The sequence below is a fragment of the Rana temporaria genome, chromosome 12 (assembly GCF_905171775.1).
Source record: "Rana temporaria chromosome 12, aRanTem1.1, whole genome shotgun sequence".
NCBI classification, from domain to species: domain Eukaryota; kingdom Metazoa; phylum Chordata; class Amphibia; order Anura; family Ranidae; genus Rana; species Rana temporaria.
Genome location: NC_053500.1, coordinates 14902179 through 14924478, shown reverse-complemented (window position 1 = coordinate 14924478; position 22300 = coordinate 14902179). Strand labels below are relative to the sequence as shown.

Here is a 22300-nt window from a genome sequence, read left to right as displayed (position 1 = left end):
ATTGCCCCTGTGTTCATCATCAGAGGGGGTGAGGGCATGGGAACCCCCCAGATGGGGGTGAGAAGAGCCTTTCACTATCAGTGCCCTGGAGGAGAGCAGACAGCTGGGCAGGAGCGGAGTTCAGGGGATCAGCTGAGCGATCACCGAACATCACACCGAGAGGAGCATTGCACGGGTCCGGTGTACAGAGAGGAGCATTGCACGGGTCCGGTGTACAGAGAGGAGCATTGCATGGGTCCGGTGTACAGAGAGGAGTATTGAACCGGTGTACAGTGGGGAGCATTGAACCGGTCCGGTGTACAGAGAGGAGTATTGAACCGGTGTACAGTGGGGAGCATTGAACCGGTCCGGTGTACAGAGAGGAGCATTGAACCGGTGTATAGAGAGGAGCATTGCACGGGTCCGGTGTACAGAGAGGAGCATTGAACCGGTGTATAGAGAGGAGCATTGCACGGGTCCGGTGTACAGAGAGGAGCATTGCACGGGTGTATAGAGAGGAGCATTGAACCGGTGTATAGAGAGGAGCATTGCACGGGTCCGGTGTACAGAGAGGAGCATTGCACGGGTGTATAGAGAGGAGCATTGCACCGGTTCGGTGTACAGAGAGGAGCATTAAACCGGTCCGGTATACAGAGAGGAGCATTGCACGGGTACGGAGGGGACGTCTGTAAGGATTCCCGGAGGATGCTGAGCGGGTGACCCGGAGAGAAGAGCTGGGTGTCCGCCCTCCTCCCCCATCCCTCCGTGCGGTGTGTGTGCAGGAGGCGGCGGCGGCGGCGGCGGCTCTGCTGTCTATGTGACCCGGACGCCCGATGTTCACTGACCTTCGCACCCGGATCGGGGAGAGGGATCCCGCCGGACGAGGGGACTACAGCCCGGAGCGGGGCACCATGGACGGTGGGTGTGAGATGGGGGCACTGCGTGTCTGTACTGCTACATGGGTGTGATTGGGGACACTGCATGTCCGAGAGAGGGGCCACTACATGCTTCTTGTGTATAGAGGATGGGGGTCACTATATGGTACATACATGTTTATGATGGGGTGACTACAGATTATGGGGGGGTCACTACATGCTGCTAATGTAGAGATGATGGGGATCACTGCAAGAAACATGTATATATTGTGGTCACTTGCCTGTCAGCATGGGGGGGGGGGGGGGTGTCACTACATGCTGCCTGTCAATAGATGGGGGGGTCAGTGTCACTACATGCTGCCTGTTAATGGATGATGGGGGTCACTACATGCTGCCTGTCAGTAGATGATGGGGGAGTCAGTGTCACTACATGCTGCCTGTTAATGGATGATGGGGGTCACTACATGTTGCCTGTCAGTAGATGATGGGGGGGGGGTCACTACATGCTGCCTGTTATTGGATGATGGGGGTCACTACATGTTGCCTGTTAATGGATGATGGGGGGTCACTACATGCTGCCTGTTAATGGATGATGGGGGGTCACTACATGTTGCCTGTTAATGGATGATGGGGGTCACTACATGCTGCCTGTTAATGGATGATGGGGGGTCACTACATGTTGCCTGTTAATGGATGATGGGGGGTCACTACATGCTGCCTGTCAGTAGATGATAGGGGGGAGGGGTCACTACATGCTGCCTGATGATGGGAGGTCACTACATGTTGCCTGTTATTAGATGATGGGGGTCACTACATGCTGCCTGTCAGTAGATGATGGGGGGGGGGGTCACTACATGCTGCCTGTCAGTAGATAATGGGGGGGGGGTCACTACATGCTGCCTGTTATTGGATGATGGGGAGTCACTACATGTGGCCTGTTAATAGATTAATAGATGATGGGGGGTCACTACATGCTGCCTGTCAATGGATGATGGGGGTCACTACATGCTGCCTGTTAATAGATGATGGGGAGGTCACTACATGCTGCCTGTCAATGGATGACGGGGGTCACTACATGTTTCTTATGTGTATGTATATAAGGTGGGGGTCACTACATGCTGACTACCTACAGATGATGGGGGTCACTACATGCTGACTACCTACAGATGATGGGGGTCACTACATGCTGACTATCTACAGATGATGGGGGTCACTACATGCTGACTACCTACAGGTGATGGGAGTCACTACACGCTGACTACCTACAGATGATGGGGGTCACTACATGCTGACTATCTACAGATGATGGGGGTCACTACATGCTGACTATCTACAGATAATGGGGGTCACTACATGCTGACTACCTACAGATGATGGGGGTCACTACATGCTGACTACCTACAGATTATGGGGGTCACTACATGATGACTACCTACAGATGATGGGGGTCACTACATGCTGACTACCTACAGATGATGGGGGTCACTACATGCTGACTACCTACAGATGATGGGGGTCACTACATGCTGACTATCTACAGATGATAGGGGTCACTACATGCTGACTACCTACAGATGATGGGGGTCACTACATGCTGACTATCTACAGATGATAGGGGTCACTACATGCTGACTACCTACAGATGATGGGCGTCACTACATGCTGACTATCTACAGATGATAGGGGTCACTACATGCTGACTACCTACAGATGATGGGCGTCACTACATGCTGACTACCTACAGATGATGGGGGTCACAACACGCTACACTTTTTCTTATAAATGATGGAGTTCACTACATGTATATGATTTGGTCACTACTTGTACATATCATAGGGGGTCATTGCATGCTTCATGGGTATGATAGGTGGTCACTATACGGTACATGTATGTGTTTGGGGTCATTACCGGTTTAGGATTTGGGGAACTATATGAAGCATGTGTAATATAAGGGGGTATCTATTCAACTACATGTGTGTGATACGTGGCACCACATGCTACATATGTGTGTGATAGGGGCCCATTCATAACACACGGTGCATGCATGTGATAAGACAGACACATATGTGATCAGAGATGTTGTGTGTAATAGTAATACATATAACAGTATAAGGGGCATAAAAGTGCAACTTGGTATTATAATCACATACATGTCACATTGCAGGTTAAGGTGGAATGCTCAATACATTTTATTATTATCAAGGCATACTTGGCTAGTTTTGATGGCTACATCATGTAATGCATTTGCTATCTGTCTGTGTAGTTTAGATACATAGATGATATTTGTCTCATACATCTATCATATATATATATATTTTTTTTTACTTTTTATTTTATGTGTTTTAGACATAGTGTAGTTGTGGTGACAGGTATATGTTCTTCATAGAACACAATAGAAGAATGTATGGGGCATAGAGGAGTTTACGTGACAAGAGAGTCCTTTCATGCTCAGAGGTCATAGTACCCATCCAGACGACATTGACGATATTCTGTGCCTCATAGAATGGCAATTACTATAGAACATTTCTATAATATTATGCATATTAGGCTTTTTTTGCCATGTGTAACAGTTCGGTAACTGCCATCATTTAGGATTCAGCTTAAAACAGTCAACGAAGCAAAAAGCTCAAATTTGATTGGTTGATGTGGGTTTCAACACTTTCCACCTTATAAGCCTAGATGTGTTTTTCTGATCTCATGATATGATGTCAGAGGTGTTTTATTATCAATACAAATATAAATAAACTCTTCTACATCCCCATGCTGATTTCCAAACAGCTACTGTGTTTAAGAAACACACATATAAAACTGATAGCAAAGTAAAAGATCCTGGAAATAGAATGGACTTCTTACTTCGCTACATTTTATGTTTTATCAATGATGATATTTTTATTTTGTATCACTTTATTTACATGTGCAAGGTGCTTTGGTATTTTACAGTTGTTGCAATTTGTTGCTATAGGAGGGTTATTTATATTTTAATCATTTCCAGCCAGGTCTATTCCTTCACTCCTCTCCTACATGTAAAAATCATTGTTTTTTTTTTGTCAGAAAATTACTCAGAACCCCCAAACATTATATATATATATATATATATATACTGTATATATATATATATATATATATATATATATATATATATATATATATATATATAAATAATATATAATATATCATTTTTTTTTTTTTCAGCAGAGACCCTAGGAAATAAAATGGCAGTCATTGCAGCTTTTATGTCACACAGTATGTGCGCAGCAATTTTGCAAATGCGACAGCAAAAGTCTGATGTGAGCTATTGAACGGAAATGCTTTGATTGGACTTTTGCTGTCGGAATTTCCACTAGCAAAAGATTGAGAGCTGGTTCTCAAATCCGATCGTCTGTAGCAATTCCAACACGCAAAATTCTGACGCATGCTCGGAAACAATTCGACGCATGCTCGGAAGCATTGAACTTAATTCCGCCAACAAAAGTCCGATGGAGCCTACACACAGTCGGAATTTCCGACCAAAAGCTAACATTGGACTTTTGCTGGCGGGATTTCCGACTGTGTGTACGGGGCATTAGGTGTAGCCTTAAGTCGCGTACACACGATCAGTCCATCCGATGAGAGCGGTCTGAAGGACAGTTGTCATCGGTTAACCGATGAAGCTGACTGATGGTCTGAGGTGCCTACACACCATAGGTTAAATAACCGATCGTGTGAGAAGGCGGTGACGTCAGGTGCTTTATTAAAATGTATACAGGGAGATCGGTGCTGGTACCTCCATGGCACTGATTGTCTCAGACTGTCTCCCTTTCCAGTGTCCTCCTTCCCTCTCCGGTGTCGTCCTCCTCCCCTCTCCCCCTTTCCCTGTCTCAAAGGGGAGATGTCAGGGGCCCCAACAGGGCTGATAAAAAAAAAAAAAGAAGGGCTGATAAAAAAAAAAAAGAATTGTAATAGATACTTAAAGGTGAAATTGTAAAAATAATAGAATAAGTGGTCCCCCTTACTGAACATGGTTACAAAATATGATCAATTGTAAGTGTTGTCTCCAAATGCAGGATGAGGCCCTACGCGTTTTGGGATAGATCCCTTCCTCGGGGGCATTCCTTGTTGGAAAACACAAAATATCTATGAAAATATACAAAAAAAAAGAAAATTTGTGACAGGTAAAAGAGAACACATATACAGAACATTAGAAACACAATTGACACATTGTTCTTCTTTTTTTTTTAGGGTTGAATATATTTTTATTGGTAGAGTATACAGAACATAAAACATTAAATAAGAAAAACCCTGACAACATCCACTCCCGCCTTGTTAAAAAATAACAAAGAAATACAATTGTAAAGAAAACTAAACTACTGACACAGTCAACGCCTTATCAGTGCTGAATATTAGTGCCACTGTCACATGACAGTATGTGACGTTTACGTAAGACATACGCCGGCGTAAAGATAAAGCAGGTCTCTAAGTGGCGTAGCCCATGCAAAGTATGGACGTCGGAACAAGCGTATTTTTTTACGTCGTTTGCGTAAGTCGTACGTGAATAGGGCTGTGCGTAAGTACGTTCACATCGTAGGCAGTGTTCGACGTATGTTAGGCATTCTATCCGACGCATGCGCACTGGGATACGTCCACGGACCGTGCATGCGCCGTACATTCAAAACGTAATTTACGTGGGGTCATGCTTTATTTGCATAAAACACGCCCACCTCTTACCAATTTGAATTAGGCACGCTTATGCCGGCCGCTGTACGCTACGCCGCCGTAACTTAGGACACAAGTGCTTTGTGAATACAGCACTTGCCTCTCTAAGTAGCGGCGGCGTAGCGTAAATAAGATACGCTACGCCCGCACAACGTAAAGCCGCCCTACGTGAATTTAGGCCAGTATAATTATGTACACACGTATTTGGAAATGCAACACATTGAGGATTCTTTACTGTACTTCATTCGGAACAACAGACTGTAATTGAAATCAATATGCTCGGTAGGTGGCTGATGCTGCATATGATTATTTTCATTCATTCATTTGGGATTCTGATTGCAATCATATTTTTTATTTCCGGTAATCTATAGGAGGTTGAAAAGCAGTCATTGCTTATAGTAGGTGATCCATTCTCTTTAAAGACTCGTACACACGATCAGTCCATCCCATGAGAACGGTCTGAAGGATCGTTGTCTTAAGTTAACCGATGAAGCTGACTGATGGTCCGTCACGCCTACACACCATTGGTTAAATAACCGATCGTGTCAGAACGCGGTGACGTAAAACACAACGACGTGCTGAAAAAAACGAAGTTCAATGCTTCCAAGCATGCGTCGACTTGATTCTGAGCATGCGTGGATTTTTAACCGATGGTCGTGCCTACTAACGATCGGTTTTGACCTATCGGTTAGGAATCCATCGGTTAATTTTAAAGCAAGTTGGCTTTTTTTTAACCGATGGTTAAATAACCTATGGGGCCCACACACGATCGGTTTTGACCGATGAAAACGGTCCTTCAGACTGTTGTCCTCCGGTTAACCTATCGTGTGTACGAGGCTTAAGTGTGCCTGCTGTAATCTTACTGTAGCAAAACAGTCCCGAGGGCTCATGTCTGCTCCATTCCCTGCACACAATGCGCACCCCTTCTATTTATTTTATCACAGTCTTCTGCGCTCATACAGAGATACTGCCGTCCGCTGGACCGCTAATTGTCCTTCAGATCCAGGATTAGCAGACTCCAGCACAGGACTGATTGGTGAACTGCAGCAGTGACAGATTCAAGAAGTGAGATTCCACTGAATGGCAAGAATGAGAGGCTCCGTCTGTCCTATAGTGCGGAGTCTGGAAAGCTGAACCCGGAGATTCTTCTATCTCTTGGGGGGGACCCCAGCGGTGGGCTCTCCTGCCATTGTCCCTGGCTGGTTTTCTGACCACCTTGGAGTCTCATGTACTCTGCCACAACTCTGCCTTAGGCCCCATGCACACGAGACGCTGCTAAACTCGAGTTCAGAGGCATTTGGGCATTTTTTTCAACTGCCCCTGAACACATTTAATGTTATCCTATGTGTCCATGCACACGATCACGTTTTTTGGCGTTTCAAAGCAGTTGGGTTTATGGCCGTTTTTCCAAACCCAAAATTTTGGGTTCAGAAGCTTTCAGCTTTTGCGTTTTAGACGCAAATCGCGGCAAAACGACACTAAACGCGGCAAAACACGGCACAAATAGTTTGATTCTGAGCATGGGGAGGGTCTACAGTGTTTTGGGGATAAACGCTGACAGCCGCAAATCACGGTAAAACTTCGCAAATTGCGGCAAAACGCTGCGCAATTCGCGGCAAAAACGGGCGTTTTAAATGCCGGTTTTTGCCTTTGAAAAGCTGAGATTAGAGGCGTTTGTAATAGCGTGTCGTGTGCATGGGGCCTTTGTTGTTCAGGCGCCCTGTGCAAGCTAATCCTGTGGCACCCCCCCCATCTTCACCCTCGCCCCCTGGTCACCTAAACATAAACAAAGAGGACCCCTTTACATTACACAGCACCCTGCATTACTGGACCCCTTTACATTACACAGCACTCTGCATCACTGGACCCCTTTACATTACACAGCACCCTGCATCACTGGACCCCTTTACATTACACAGAACCTATGGACCCCTTTACATTACACAGTACCCTGCAGCTCTGGACCCCTTTACATTACACAGTACCCTGCAGCTCTGGACCCCCTGCATGTTACACAGACCCCCCTTCAGTGTATCCACCCCTTCAATGCAGACCCCCCCCCCCGTTCAGCGTGCCCCCCGTTGCCGGTCTGACACCCCTCCAGTGTGTGGTACGCCCCCACCCCCCCTAGTACGCCTCTGGATGGCCACACGGTGCCCCTGTTGCCCATGGCGCCCTGTATATACCATCACCCCCCCCCCCCAACTCCTCCTGTACATTTTTTTTTAAAGCGGAGCTCCACCCTAAAGTGGAACTCCCGCTGATCCGTACTCTACCCCCCTCCGGTGCCACATTTGACACCTTTCAGGGGGGAGGGGGGTGCAGATACCTGTCTAAAGACAGGTATTTGCACCCACTTCCGGCCACACAGTCTCGGGTAAACTGCGGGCATGACGTCACCTCCATCCCCCCCCCCCCCCCGTTGTGTTCTGGGAACACTCGACTCGCGCATGGGAACCGTAGGGAACCGGGCAGTGAAGCCGGAGCGCTTCGCTTCCTGGTTCCCTCACTGAGAATGGCGGGGGGGGCAGCAAAGTGAGGAGCGATCGCTCGTCCTCTGCTGCGGACGGCGCTGGACTCCAGGACAGGTAAGTGTCCTAATATTAAAAGTCAGCAGCTGCAGTATTTGTAGCTGCTGGCTTTTAATATTTTTTTTTTCAGCGCACATCTGCTTTAACTTTATGAAGATAAACACCGATCGACCATAAAAGTTTACCACTGTTAATATTGCTGTAATTATGCTCGTGGTTGTACCTGAAAACAATACTGAGTTGTTTTACTTGCCAGAGGGTGTTTTCCTGACTGTATTGTTTGACTATCGAAGTACTATACTGTACAATGTTAAGCTGAGCCAATTGTTTCCTGTTTTCGATATTGTAAAACCTAATTAAAAATTATTGAAACTAAAAGTTTCCCACTGACAAGTAAAGTTAAAGAGGAAGTAAACCCTGATGGGTTTTACTTCCTGTTTATTCCCCTGCAAAGGTAAAGCATAATGGGCTGGTATGCATCGCATAGTAGCCCATTATGTGTCACTTACCTGAAACCAAAGCCTGCGATGTCACCGATGTCCCTGCTGGCTGGAAGCGTCCATTCTTCACCCCTCTTCCTTCCGTGGCCTTGGACTCCGGCTCTGTGACTGGTCAGAGGCGCATGACGTCACTCCCGCGCGTGTCGCCAGTCGCTGCATTACCCCAGCTAGAAACGGCACAACGTGCCCTTTCTAAAGTGCGCATGCGCCGGAGGAAGTGATCGTACAAGGAATTATAAATATCTACTAAACCATGTAGGTTTAGGAGATATTTCCAGGACCTACAGGTAAGCCTTAAAGCGGAGTTCCACCCAAAAATGGAACTTACGCTTTTTTTCTAAACTCTCCCCCCCTCCGGTGTCACATTTGGCACCTTTCAGGGGGGAGGGGGTGCAGATACTTGTCTAAGACAGGTATTTTCACCCACTTCCGGGCAAAGACGCCACTTCCCACACATTCCATTTGGTTTTGTGCATTAACACACGTCAATGCAATGCATAGGTGAAAAGCCAGACGGGTAACGCCATTTTCATGGAAAAAAAAAACTTGCAAATAAAAATAATATAGCACAGACCATGACACTCCCACCACCATGCTTGACTGTAGGCACCTGGTTGCCGCCACACACGCTTGACACCATCTGAACCAAATAAGTTTATCTTGTTCTCATCAGACCACAGGACATGGTTCCAGTAATCCATGTCCTTAGTCTGCTTGTCTTCAGCAAACTGTTTTCAGGCTTTCTTGTGCATCATCTTTAGAAGAGGCTTCCTTCTGGGATGACAGCCATGCAAACCAATTTGATGCAGTGTGCCGCATATGGTCTGAGGACTGACCGGCTGAAACCCCACCCCATCATCCTCTGCAGCAATGCTGGCAGCACTCATACGTCTATTTCCCAAAGACAACCTCTGGATATGATGCTGATCACGTGCACTCAACTTCTTTGGCCGACCATGGCGAGGCCTGTTCTGAGGGGAACCTGTCCTGGTAAACCGCTGTCTGGTCTTGGCCACCGTGCTGCAGCTCAGTTTCAGGGTCTTGGCAATCTTCTTATAGCCTAGGCATAGGCTAGGTGTGCGCAGACCGATCTCAATAGAGCAGTGGGCGGTGTCAGTAATGAAAAAATAGATGTCAGTAGTCTATTTTTTTTATCATAACTTTTTTTTTTACAATTTTTCTATTTTTTACAATTTTATTTAATATATTATCATTTTATATACAATTTTTTAGAAGCTCCATTGGGGGGCTTTGGTGAGATATCAGAGGTCTGAACAGACCCCTGATGTCTCACTTTTAAGACAGAGATTCCCCAGTCCCTTCTTCTGTAGCCAAGCAGCAGGGGGAATCTGCGCAGCGCAGCGTTGATTAGGGTGTGCCTAGGCCATCTTTATGTAGAGCAACAATTTAATTTAATTTTTTTTGATCATCAGAGTTCTTTGCCATGAGGTGCCATGTTGAACTTCCAGCAACCAGTATGGGAGAGTGAGAGCGATAACACCAAATTCAACACACCTGCTCCCCATTCACACCTGAGACCTTGTAACTAGGGTTGTCCCGATACCACTTTTTTAGCACCGAGTACAAGTACCGATACTTATTTTCAAGTACTCGCCGATACCGAATACCGATACTTTTTTTTAAATGTGTCCCCAAATGCAGCCATGTCCCCCCACATATGCAGCCATGTCCCCCCACATATGCAGCCATGTCCCCCATATATGCAGCCATGTCCCCCATATATGCAGCCATGTCCCCCACAGATGCAGCCATGTCCCCCCACAGATGCAGCCATGTCCCCCCACATATGCAGCCATGTCCCCCCACATATGCAGCCATGTCCCCCCACATATGCAGCCATGTCCCCCATATATGCAGCCATGTCCCCCATATATGCAGCCATGTCCCCCACATATGCAGCCATGTCCCCCACATATGCAGCCATGTCCCCCATATATGCAGCCATGTCCCCCCACATATGCAGCCATGTCCCCACACATATGCAGCCATGTCCCCCATATATGCAGCCATGTCCCCCATATATGCAGCCATGTCCCCCACATATGCAGCCATGTCCCCCACATATGCAGCCATGTCCCCCACAGATGCAGCCATGTCCCCCACAGATGCAGCCATGTCCCCCACATATGCAGCCATGTCCCCCATATATGCAGCCATGTCCCCCATATATGCAGCCATGTCACCCCACATATGCAGCCATGTCCCCCCACATATGCAGCCATGTCTCCCCATACCTAGATGCCGCCGCCGCCTAGTTAATCAGATTGCGGGGAACATTTACAGCTTTCATTTAAATAGCTGTGTGTTCCCCGCCGCGTATAGACACTCCCCCTTACTCTGGATTGGACGGGTGATCTGCACTTTGATAGACAGATCACCCGTCCAATCCCGAGCAAGGGGGAGTGTCTATACGCGGCGCGGCGGGGAACAGACAGCTATTAAAATGAAAGCTGTAATGTTCCCCGCACGCTGAATAACTAGGCGGCGGCGTTGCGGTATGCGGCGGCATTGCGGCGACATTAATGGCTGTACGTTGAGTTATTTTGAGGAGACTGCAAATTTACACTGTTATACAAGCTGTACACTCACTACTTTACATTGTAGAAAAGTGTCATTTCTTCAGTGTTGTCAAAAGATAAAATAAAATATTTACAAAATTGTGAGGGGTGTACTCACTTTTGTGAGATACTGTATATCCTCTATATGGCTATTGAGGAATATATTTAAATGAGAGATTTTTTTATCCCATAGTTCTGCTTTAAGCAGGGCTGGACTGGGACAAAAATTTGGCCCTGGACTTCATCCAGACTGGCCCACTTTGACAGGTCTTTCCTATGGCGGCCGGACAACTCCCGCCCCCCCCCCCCCCCCCCCCAGCCACCCAAGCCCCCTCTTCCCCTTCACTAGCCACTAGCCGTGGTACTGGTACTCTTATAGGCAGTACCAGTGGGGAAGCTAGACATTATTTCACCTGGGCAAAGAATCAGTTCGGTGCCCCCCCCTTATGGGAAAAGATTAGGCAGAAGTGAGAAACTCCCAGGCCATAGCTGTTGAGTCAGCTGTCTGTCCCCTCCCCCGTGCTCCTTCTGGTCCCCCCCATGCTCCTCTGTCATCCTCCCTGGTCCTCCCCCTGCTTCTCTGTTCCCTCCCCCCCAGATGAGCACTGCGTGGAGGGAGAGGAGGTGAGCGCTGCAGGGAGGGAGAGACAGAGGAGCGGAGGGGGGGCGGCGGCCTGCTGTCACTGAAGCCGGCCCACTAAGCCATCGGCCCACCGGGAAACTCCCTGTAGTCCCAATGGCCAGTCCATCCCTGGCTTTAAGGGTAAACTGACTGCACTTGTTAACAGGACTGTTACAATTCTCCTTGCCTGGCACTGCCATGTCACGTGTTTTACCTGTTGCCTTATCTGACTTTTCTTTTCTTTTTTTCTTCTGTTTTTTGCTTTTGTTTTTTGCCGCTGAAGGACACATGATGCGATGTCGAGACTGTAGCACGTCTCTCTTGCATAAATATGTAAATTGCGCCTTGCTTCTTTTTACAAGTTCCCATCCCCCGTAGTCGATTTTCACGCCTAAGGCGCCACTTTAAAAATAGATTTAGGCAGGAGCAGAAGAAAAACACAACTTCTTTTGTTCTCTGTGGCTGTATAAAACTGCAATCAGTCTCCTTCACTGCAAGGAAATTAGATTGCTTGTTTACAGAGTGCCAAATATCAAAGCTGGCATAACAGGTCATTGTTTGATAGTTACTGATCTGGTAACCAAGATAAAGAAGAACTGCTAAATTATAAAAAAAAAAAAAAATAGGTTAACCACTTAAGGACCGCCTAACGCCGATATACGTCGGCAGAATGGCACGGCTGGGCTCTTAAAGGCGACGTACCTGTACGTGCTTGTGCCCAGCCGTGCCATTCTGCCGACGTATATCGGCGTTAGGCGGTCCTTAAGTGGTGCGCACGCAACCCGGTCCAAAGCTCCGTGACAGCGCCCGCGGGACACGTGGACCCAATCGCCGCCAGTGTCCCGCGATCGGTCACAGGAGCTGAAGAACGGGGAGAGGTGTGTGTAAACACACCTTCCCTGTTCTTCACTGTGGCAATGTCAGTGATCGTCATTACAGCGGTCTAATTAGACACAGGGGTTTTAAAGTCTTCCCGAATAGACTCACTCCAAGTCAATGGCCCGGATTCTCAGAGGACTTACGACGGCGCAGCGCCATGTACGCCGTCGTAAGTCCTAATCCGAGCTGTCGTATTTATGCGCCTGATTCTTAGAATCAGTTACGCATAGATATCCATTAGATCCGACAGGCGTAAGTCTCTAACGCCGTCGGATCGTAACTGCAATTTTCCGCTGGCCGCTAGGGGCGTGTAAGCTGATTTACGAAATATGTAAATTAGCTAGATACGCGAATTCCCGAACGTACGCGCGGCCGACGCAGTAAATTTATGCCGTTTACGTTAGGCTTTTCCCGGCGTAATGTTGCCCCTGCTATATGGTGGCATAAGTGCGGTGCAAAAATGTTAAGTATGGCTGTCGTTCCCGCCTCGAAATTTGAAAAAGTTACGTCATTTACGTAAGTCGTCCGTAAATGGGGCTGGACGTCATTTACGTTCACGTTGAAACCAATGACGTCCTTGCGGCGTACTTTGGAGCAATGCACACTGGGAAATTCCACGGACGGCGCATGTGCCGTTCAGGAAAAACGTCAATCACGTCGGGTCACAGTAGATTTACATAAAACACATCCCCCTGATCCAAATTTGAATTAGGCGGGCTTACGCCGGCCGATTTACGCTACGCCGCCGCAACTTACGAAGCAAGTGCTTTGAGAATACAGCACTTGCCCGTCTAAGTTGCGGAGGCGTAACGTAAATCGGATACGTTACGCCCGGGCAAAGATACGCAAATGTACCTGAATCTGGCCCAAGGACTCCAAAATGAACTCGCTCCAGAAAGTGAATTGATGGTTCAGTATCTCATGGAATGAGAAACAAAAGAAAGCCCCATAGCATGATACCGTTTAAAAGTGGGTTTAATCGACTAATAAAATTGCACTTACACTTAGGTTGATAAGGTAACGCGGTGAGTATAAGTATAAAGGGAATATGGCGTCTCCTCGAATCCTCTCCTGTCTGCTAGGCTCCGTAGCTGTGTATCACTGTGTTCAGAGCGTTATGACATTCCACTCAGCAAGGCCACACCTACGCGTTTCGTCATCAAAAGACGTCGTCGGGGGTAGGCTGCAAATCCCTGTGCCTAATTTGACCGCTGTAATGACGGTCATCCACCTGTGGTAAGGAGACTACATCTCACTATTGGGTGTCCTCTTGGTGGAAGAAGAATTTTCTCTTTACTCATTCAACTCTTACTTTGATGTGAATCACAGTCTATGGACTTTATTATTATATTTACAGTTTGGAATTTTTTCTTCACAGTTGTTTATTTCCACACATGTCATTCTTTCCATTTGTCATTTATTAATTTCAATTCTGTTTAGATATTTATTTTTTCATTAATTGGTATATTAAGATTTTTTCACCTAGCGCTCTACTTTATTTTTACATCAATGTGGGGTGGCATGGAGGCGATCTGCCTGTGGCACTGCTCAGGTGTTATGGAAGCCCAGGTTGCTTTGATAGCGGCCCTCAGCTGGTCTGCATTGTTGGGTCTGGTGTTTCTCATCTTCCCCTTGACAATTCCCCACAGATTGTGTTGGACACAAATCTTCAGACGGTGAAAATGGGTCATTACTAGAGCCTGATGGCTTGAGTGCCAGGCATAGGCCAATTGCCCTGTATGCATTAGCATTATCACTCTGTATGCCAGCAGGGAGATGGGGAAACATCTCCCTCTTACCAGTTCGGTGTCGGTGTTTCCCAAAAAACTGTGGGCTAGATTCAGCAAGAAATTACGCCGGCGTATCTATTGATACGCCGCGTAAATTCAAAGCTGCGCCGGCGTATCTTCTTTCTGTATTCAGAAAGCAAGATACGCAGAAATTAGGTTAAAATCCGACTGGCGTAAGTCTCTTACGCCGTCGTATCTTAGTTGCATATTTATAGGTGGCGCTTCCGACGATTTCAGCGTAGAATATGCAAATGAGCTGGATACGCCGATTCAGAAACGTACGTGCGCCCGGCGGATTTTTTTTTACGTCGTTTGCGTAAGGCTTTTTCCGGCGTAACGTTGCTCCTGCTATATGAGACATAGCCAATGTTAAGTATGGACGTCGGGCCAGCGTCGAATTTTGCGTCGTTTGCGTAAGTCGTTCGCGAATAGGGCTTTGCGTAAATTACGTCCACGTCGAAAGCATTGACTATTTGCGACGTGATTAGGAGCATGCGCACTGGGATACGTTCACGGACGGCGCATGCGCCGTTCGTAAGAAACGGCATTTACGTGGGGTCATGTTTTTTATTTACATAAAACACGCCCACCTCTTCAGAATTTGAATTTGGCGCGCTTACGCCGGCAGATGTACGCTACGCCGCCGTAACTTAGGGCGTAGGTTCTTGGTGAATCCAGCCCCAGCCTCACTAAGGCTGGGTTCACACTACGGTTTTCCCGTCCGTCAGCCGCATACGATTTATATGGAAAACCGTATGCGGCTGAAACGGACGGGAACGTATGGAACCGCACATATGTGCGTTTTCCATTGACATTAATGTTAAAGGAAAACGTATGCGGTTGCCATACTGTTTTAAAAACGACCGCAAAACCGTGGTTGAACACGGTTTTGCGTACGTTTAAAAAACGTTTTGCCAGCAAATCGTACGCACCCGGATGCATCTGAGTGCATACGATTTGCAATGCATTGTCTATCTATACGTTTTCCCGTCCGTGCCCGTACGTTTTCAATACTGAAATCGTATGCGGCTGACGGACGGGAAAACCGTAGTGTGAACCCAGCCTAAGTTACGGCGGCGTAGCGTATCTGAGATACGCTACGCCCGCACAAACTTACGGCGGGCTTTCTGAATCTAGCCCCGTGACTACAATTTTCACCAAACCTTCTCTGTTGGAGAATCAGTCGTTGCCATTAAAAATGCATGCACATGGAAGATTCACCAGTAGAGTAGGTTTTGCTGAATTTCAGATTCACTACATATAAATATGCCCATAAGTATTCATTCCACCTCCAGTATGTATAGTAACATCACACATATTGACTTTTTTTTTTTTTTGCAGCTGCCGCTCACTTCAGATTTTGTCGGAACCTCTTGGAACACACCGCGTCCTCCGAGAATCTTAACCACCGCCTCCGACGTGATATCGGTAACAGCCTGACCTGGCACGATGGCCGAGGGCACAGGACAACCGGAGGCAGGGCCATTAAACTCCTTAAACAGCCTGGAACAGATGTAACACAGGTAACCGACTGCACAGGGTGCACTTCTCAGAATGGCATGTTCTTGTTAGGCCGGGTACACACGAACAAACATGTACGGTGAAAGCGGTCCGTCGGACCGTTTTCACCGTACATGTCTGCCAGAGGGCTTCTGTACGATGGTTGTACACACCATGGTACAGAAGTCCGCGCGTAAACAATACGACGATGACGCGGCGATGACGCGGAGACGTGGGCGGGCCTGCCATTTAAAGGCTTCCACGCATGCGTCGAAGTCATTCGACGCATGCGAGGGACGGCGGGCGCCTGGACATGTACGGTAGGTCTGTACTGACGACCGTACATGTCCGAGCGGGCAGGATTCCAGCGGACGGTTTTAAAACACGTCCAGGAATATTTGTCTGCTGGGAAAAGGCCCGGCGGGCAAATGTTTGCTGGAATTCGGCCCGCTCGCGCCCACACACGACTGAACATGTATGCTGAAACTGGCCCGCGGACCAGTTTCAGCATACATGTTTGGTCGTGTGTACGGGGCCTCAGTGTCACAGAATGCAGTGGCGGCTGGTGCTCAACATTTTTGGGGGGGCGCAAACAAATGAAAAAAAAAAAAAATTGCAGCCTCACTGTGCCCATCAAAGGCAGCCACTGTGCCCATCAAATGCAGCCACTGTGCCGTGCAATCAATTGTCACCACTGTGCCATCAATTGTCGCCACTGTGCCATGCCAAACGCAGCCACTGTGCCATCAATTGTCACCACTGTGCCCATCAATTGTCGCCAATGTGCCATGCCAAACGCAGCCACTGTGCCATCAATTGTCACCACTGTGCCCATCAATTGTCGCCACTGTGCCATGCCAAACGCAGACACTGTGCCATCAAACACAGCCACTGTGCCATCAATTGTCACCACTGTGCCCATCAATTGTCACCACTGTGCCATGCCAAACGCAGCCACTGTGCCATGCCATCAATTGTCCCCACTGTGCCTACATCAATTGTCCCCACTGTGCCCACATCAATTGTCCCCACTGTGCCCACATCAATTGTCCCCACTGTGCCTGTGCCCACATCAATTGTCCCCACATCAATTGTCCCCTGTAAAATTCTGCCAGTCAGATCCCCCGCCCGGCACTTACCTTTCTGGGGTTCGCCATCCTCCTTCCACGGTCCCTCGATGTCTTCTGCCGCCCTCGATGATGCTTCAGCCAATCAGGTTACTGATAACCAGAATCAGTGAACCTGATTGGCTGAGACGGCCGTCAGTCTTATCCACTACGTTCCGAGGATAAGACATCCGGGAGCTGAAGGGCTGTACTGGGAAAGCCGCTGGCTCTGATAGGCACTTCCGCACAGCCAACCAGCTGTCCATATTCATATAACCGGCGCCCAATGTCCGGTTATCTGACAAGGCTGGCCACAATAACATACACTCATGCAATGCGCCCGGGCGCCCCCTATGGGCGGTCCGCCACTGACAGAATGTGAAACTGTACCTTCCTTGGAAGGGTAGAAAGATCCACTAACAACTAAAAGGGCTAGCAAGGGACAGGCGAGTATAGCCTTGAGAATAGCGGGAGAGGTGCTTGGTCCCACCATGATTCTTGCACATCACTGACAGGTACATGGCTCCTTATAAAAGATTTAACCTGCTTGCAGGTGCCAACAAGCACAAGAATTGCACATTATTACCCTTTATGCAGGTGTCAGTGTCAGGCTCAGAGACCAGTAGCTACAGCAGTAGAGAGTTTCCCACCGACCAGTAGGATAAGTATACAAGTAGATTACCCTGACAGATAATGCAGGCTCACCCAAGGTGCTAAGCGATAACCAGTCTTCACCAGAGCTCATGATGGTAAAGATGGATTTTGCTGCATGTTAGTACCAGGTTGCGGTCCTCAGGATCTCTCCACCAGTAGGTGAGCAAGCCAAGGTCCAGTAACAGACATAGCATGTTGGGATCAAGCGAAAGCTTAGTCAGTAAGCAAGACTAAAGTCCGTAACAAGTAGTTGCAGGTTGGGATCAAGCAAGAGCGTAGTTGAGAAACAAGCCAAAGGTTGGTAACGAGTGGCAGTGGAGATACGGACGGCAGCAGGAGTCACCAGAGCGAGATGTTGACTGGAGAGAGCACAATAATCTGGCAAACAGGAAGTTCAAAAGCATGGCTTACATAGGAAGTTCATGGGAGGAGCAAAGAGGTCAAGGTTTACCAGAAACAAGGTTCAAGGAATTGTTCAGGGAGCTGTCCAGCATATTTGGAAGCCAAGAATGGCACAGTGCAGCGAGGTACTACAATGAGAGCTGAGAGAGCTGAAGGTGTGAAGCTGAAACCCCTGCATAGGAAACCTGATGATGTTGTAAAGACAGTGGGGTAGATTCAATAAGCAATTGCGTCTGCGTAACCATAGTTACGCAGTGCAATTGCTTACTTGCGCCGGCGTATCGAATGCTCCTGATTAAGGAACCTCGATACGCCGACTGCAGCCTAAGATATGCCTGGCATAAGGCTCTTATGCCGTCATATCTTAGGCTGCATTCTTACGCAGGCCGCTAGGTGGCGTTCCCGTAGTGGTCAGCGTAGATTATGCAAATTGCATACTAACGCCGATTCACAACCGTACGCGCGCCCTGCGTACGCAGTTTGCGTCATTTGCCTACTTCGGTTTTTGCGTAAGGCTGCCCCTGCTATTAGCAGGGGCAGCCAATGCTACGTATACCCGTCGTTCCCGCGTCGCGTTTTTGGAAAAATTACGTTGTTTGCGTAAGTGAATCGTGAATGGCGCTGGCACTTTGAAGCAAATGACGTCCTTGCGACGTCATATACCGCAATGCACGTCGGGAAAGTTTCCCAACAGAGCATGCGCACTACGTTCGGCGCGGGAACGCGCCTAATTTAAATGATCCACGCCCCCTACGGGATCATTTAAATTGCGCGCTCTTACGCCGGGCATTTTTCAGGAGCGCCCACGCAATTTACGGGGCTACTGCTCCGTGAATCAAGCGTAGCGCAGGAAATTTACGGAGGCGCAGCGGCAAAACGGTGCGCTGCGCCTCCGTAAGAAATGGGCAAATGTACCTGAATCTACCCCAGTCTTTTCTGTTTCCTTTTAATAAAAGTGGGCTATCAGGCCTGTTTTTTTTAAACTAACAAACATGTTCTACTTACCTGCTCTGTGTACAGAGCAGCCCCAATCCTCCTCTTCTCGGTTCTCCCGCTTGTGCTCTTTGTCCCTTCCTCCTGCCAAGTGCCCCCATAGCAAGCGGCCTGTTATGGGCTTGCTCCTGAGCCACTGCTCTGTGTGCCCATTCACACAAGGACCACGGCTCAGCCCCGCCCCCGCTCTCTCCTCTTCGGCTCACTGGCTGTAACTGACAGTACTTTCTCAGCCAATGAGGAGAAAGAAACCAGGGAGAGCCGTTGCTCTCATGCACATCGCTGGATCGAGATGGGTCTCCGTTAAGTATTAGAGGGGGCTGCTGCACACATTTTTGTTATCTGAGACTTGATTGAGGAGATATCCCTTCACCATATATCTGTCACCCCCCCCCCATGACATCAGGAAATGAAAGGAGGGGAATAGGAAGACCCACCTTTTACGGTGGCGTATTTGAAATCCGCGCCCGCGTATCGTTACGCCGATTCTCAAAGGCAGATACGCTAAAAAAATAGGCTTCCTCCGCCGACGTAGAATTGTGTGCAATATTACGTTGGCCGGTAGGGGCGCTTCCGTTGTTTTCGGCGTATAATATGCAAATTACCTAGATACGCCGATTCACAAACGTACGTGCGCCCAGCGGTAGTTTTTTTACGTCGTTTGCGTAAAGGCTTTTTCTGCGTAAGGTTGCTCCTGCTATTAGGAGGCGCAGCCAATGTTAAGTATGGACGTCGTTCCCGCTTCGAAATTTGAATTATTTACGTTGTTTGCGTAAGTCGTTCGCGAATAGGGCTGGACGTAATTTACGTTCACGTCAAAACCAATACGTTGTTGCGCCGTACTTGGAAGCAATGCACACTGGGATATGTACACAGACGGTCATCGTACATTTACATAAAACACGCCCCCCTTCCACATTTGAATTACGCGCGCTTACGCCGGCCCCATTTACGCTACGCCGCCGCAACTTATGGAGCAAGTGCTTTGTGAATACTGCACTTGCTCCTGTAAGTTACGGCGGCGTAGCGTAAATACGATACGCTGCGCCGCCGTAAGAAGAAGCGCACGTACCTGAATCTACCCCATGGGGTTTCGTTGCCGTCTTCATATCTTTTGAAGAAATTTGTGAACACTTCTCGTGCTTCTGATTGAATGTCCCTCAGATTCTGGACGTGAAAAGAAACCACCCCAATAAGAACGCAAGCTGCAATAAAAATACTTCTTCCCCCCCAACCAAAAGAAAAAGTTTAGACCAGAGTTGGTGTTTTTTTATATAAAGGGACATAACTGTCTATTTACGTTTTTACTGGTGAATTTAGACTTGTTCATTAGTGAAGGGCATTTATCTGTCCCTAATAAGACCTCTGTGGTCATGTAGTGCGTAGGGTGGGCGCATCACGAAGGCAGCCGCAAACACTGCAGTCAGAATTTTCCGTAGGGCGGTGGAGGTGGCTTCTCTGGACAATTCATGTGTGACCTAAGTGGACATTGAGATAATTGGGTATTCATATCATGCCGGTGATTGGAGAACAGTCACAGACATTACTCCGCTCGGTGGTGTTTTATCCGGACATGGCGGCGCATGAAATGAGTTATGGTGAGGAGGGGGAGGCATTGCGGCTGAAAGGAGGTGAACCAGCTCAGCATAAGATTCTCGGGACCTTTGTTGACAGCTGCCGTCTCTTTTTTTTTGTGCGCAATCTTTAACTAATTTTAACCACTTCCATACCGGGCACTTATACACCTTCCCGCCCAGACCAATTTTTAGCTTTTAGCGCCGTTGCACTTTGAATGACAATTTCCAGGTCGTGCTACACTGTACCCAAATGAAATTTTTATCATTTTGTACCCACAAATAGAGCTTTCTTTTGGTGGTATTTGATCACATCTGGGATATTTATTTTCTGCAAAAAAATTTTTTTTTTTGTTTCTGTTATAAAAAATTGTAAATAAGTATGTTTTCTCCTTCACTGACGGGCACTGAAAAGGCGGCACTGATGGGCACCGATGAGGTGGCACTGATGTGGTGGCATTGATGGGCACTAATATGCGGCACTGATGGGCGGCACGGATGGGCACTGATAAGCGGCACGGATAGGCAGCATGGATGGGCTTGGATAGGTGGCACGGATAGGTGGCACAGATAGGCTGGGCACGGATAGGCGGCACGGGTGGGCACGGATAGGCGGCACGGATAGGCGGCACGGATGGGCACTGATAGGCGGCATGGATGGGCACTGATAGGCGGCATGGATGGGCACTGATAGGTGGCACGGATGGGCATAGATGGGCACTATCGTATCGTATGTGTTGTACTAATGGATGCCAATCAGTGCCAAACAATGCCTGCCAATCAGTGATGCCCATTGTGGGCACTGATTGGCATCCATTGCGGCACTGATTGGCATCCATTTTTGTTGTGTCCTTCTCATCCCTGGTGGTCAAGGGTGGCATACTTTTTTTTTTTTTTTTAATCCCTGGTGGTCTAGTGGGCATCCCTGGTGGTCCAGTGGGCATCCCTGGTGGTCCAGTGGGCATCCTCGGTGGGGCTGTGCTGATCATCGATCAGCACAAACCCCCCCCTGTCACAGGCGCAGCCGATCGGCTCTCCTCCACTCGCGTCTGACAGACGCGAGTGAGGAAAAGCCGATTACCGGCTTTTCCTGTTTACATCGTGATTGGACACGGATGATCACGTGGTAAAGAGTTCTCCGTGAGAGACTTTTTACCTTGATCGGTGTTGCGGGGTGTGAGACTGACAGCCTGCAACAACGATCGCCGCGATGCACGCCCCCCGGGGGCACGCAGCGGCTCAGAATCCTGAGGACGTCATATGACGTCCAGTCAGGATTCTACAACCACTTTGCCGACGTCAATCTGTCATTGGCGGGCGGGAAGTGGTTAAACATACAAAGCAATGGGGGAGATTTACTAAAACTGGAGCACTGAGAATCTGGTGCAGCTTTGCATGGTAGCCAATCAGCTTCTAACTTCCGCTTTGACAATAAAACCTGGAAGCTGAAGAAGAGAGGAGGGGGAAGCATGGAGGACACAGGGAGCCGTCCCACAGCTCGCCGCCGTCACCCGCTGCCTGACCCGCCACTAAGATAGAGTAAGCGCCGGGCAAATGAAGAATAAACAAAATTATTTTTTAATTCTGACTATGTTGCTGTTGAGGAGATTTCCTGTCTTGAGAA

At 48.2% G+C, this 22300-nt stretch overlaps 1 protein-coding gene across 2 annotated transcripts in view; it reads left to right on the top strand.

Annotated features, from left to right (window-relative positions):
• Nucleotides 1–613: 613 nt before the first annotated feature.
• SAMD10 (sterile alpha motif domain containing 10) overlaps nt 614–22300 on the top strand; it is a 44712-nt gene continuing 23025 nt past the window's right edge. The window contains exons 1-2 of one of the 2 annotated variants that reach the window (XM_040330484.1): nt 614–897; nt 15789–15970. In XM_040330484.1, the coding sequence (XP_040186418.1) occupies nt 813–897; nt 15789–15970 (267 nt within the window). In that variant the 5' untranslated portion in view covers nt 614–812. The remainder of the gene's footprint in view (nt 898–15788; nt 15971–22300) is intronic. The other variant, XM_040330483.1, reaches the window with a different exon arrangement.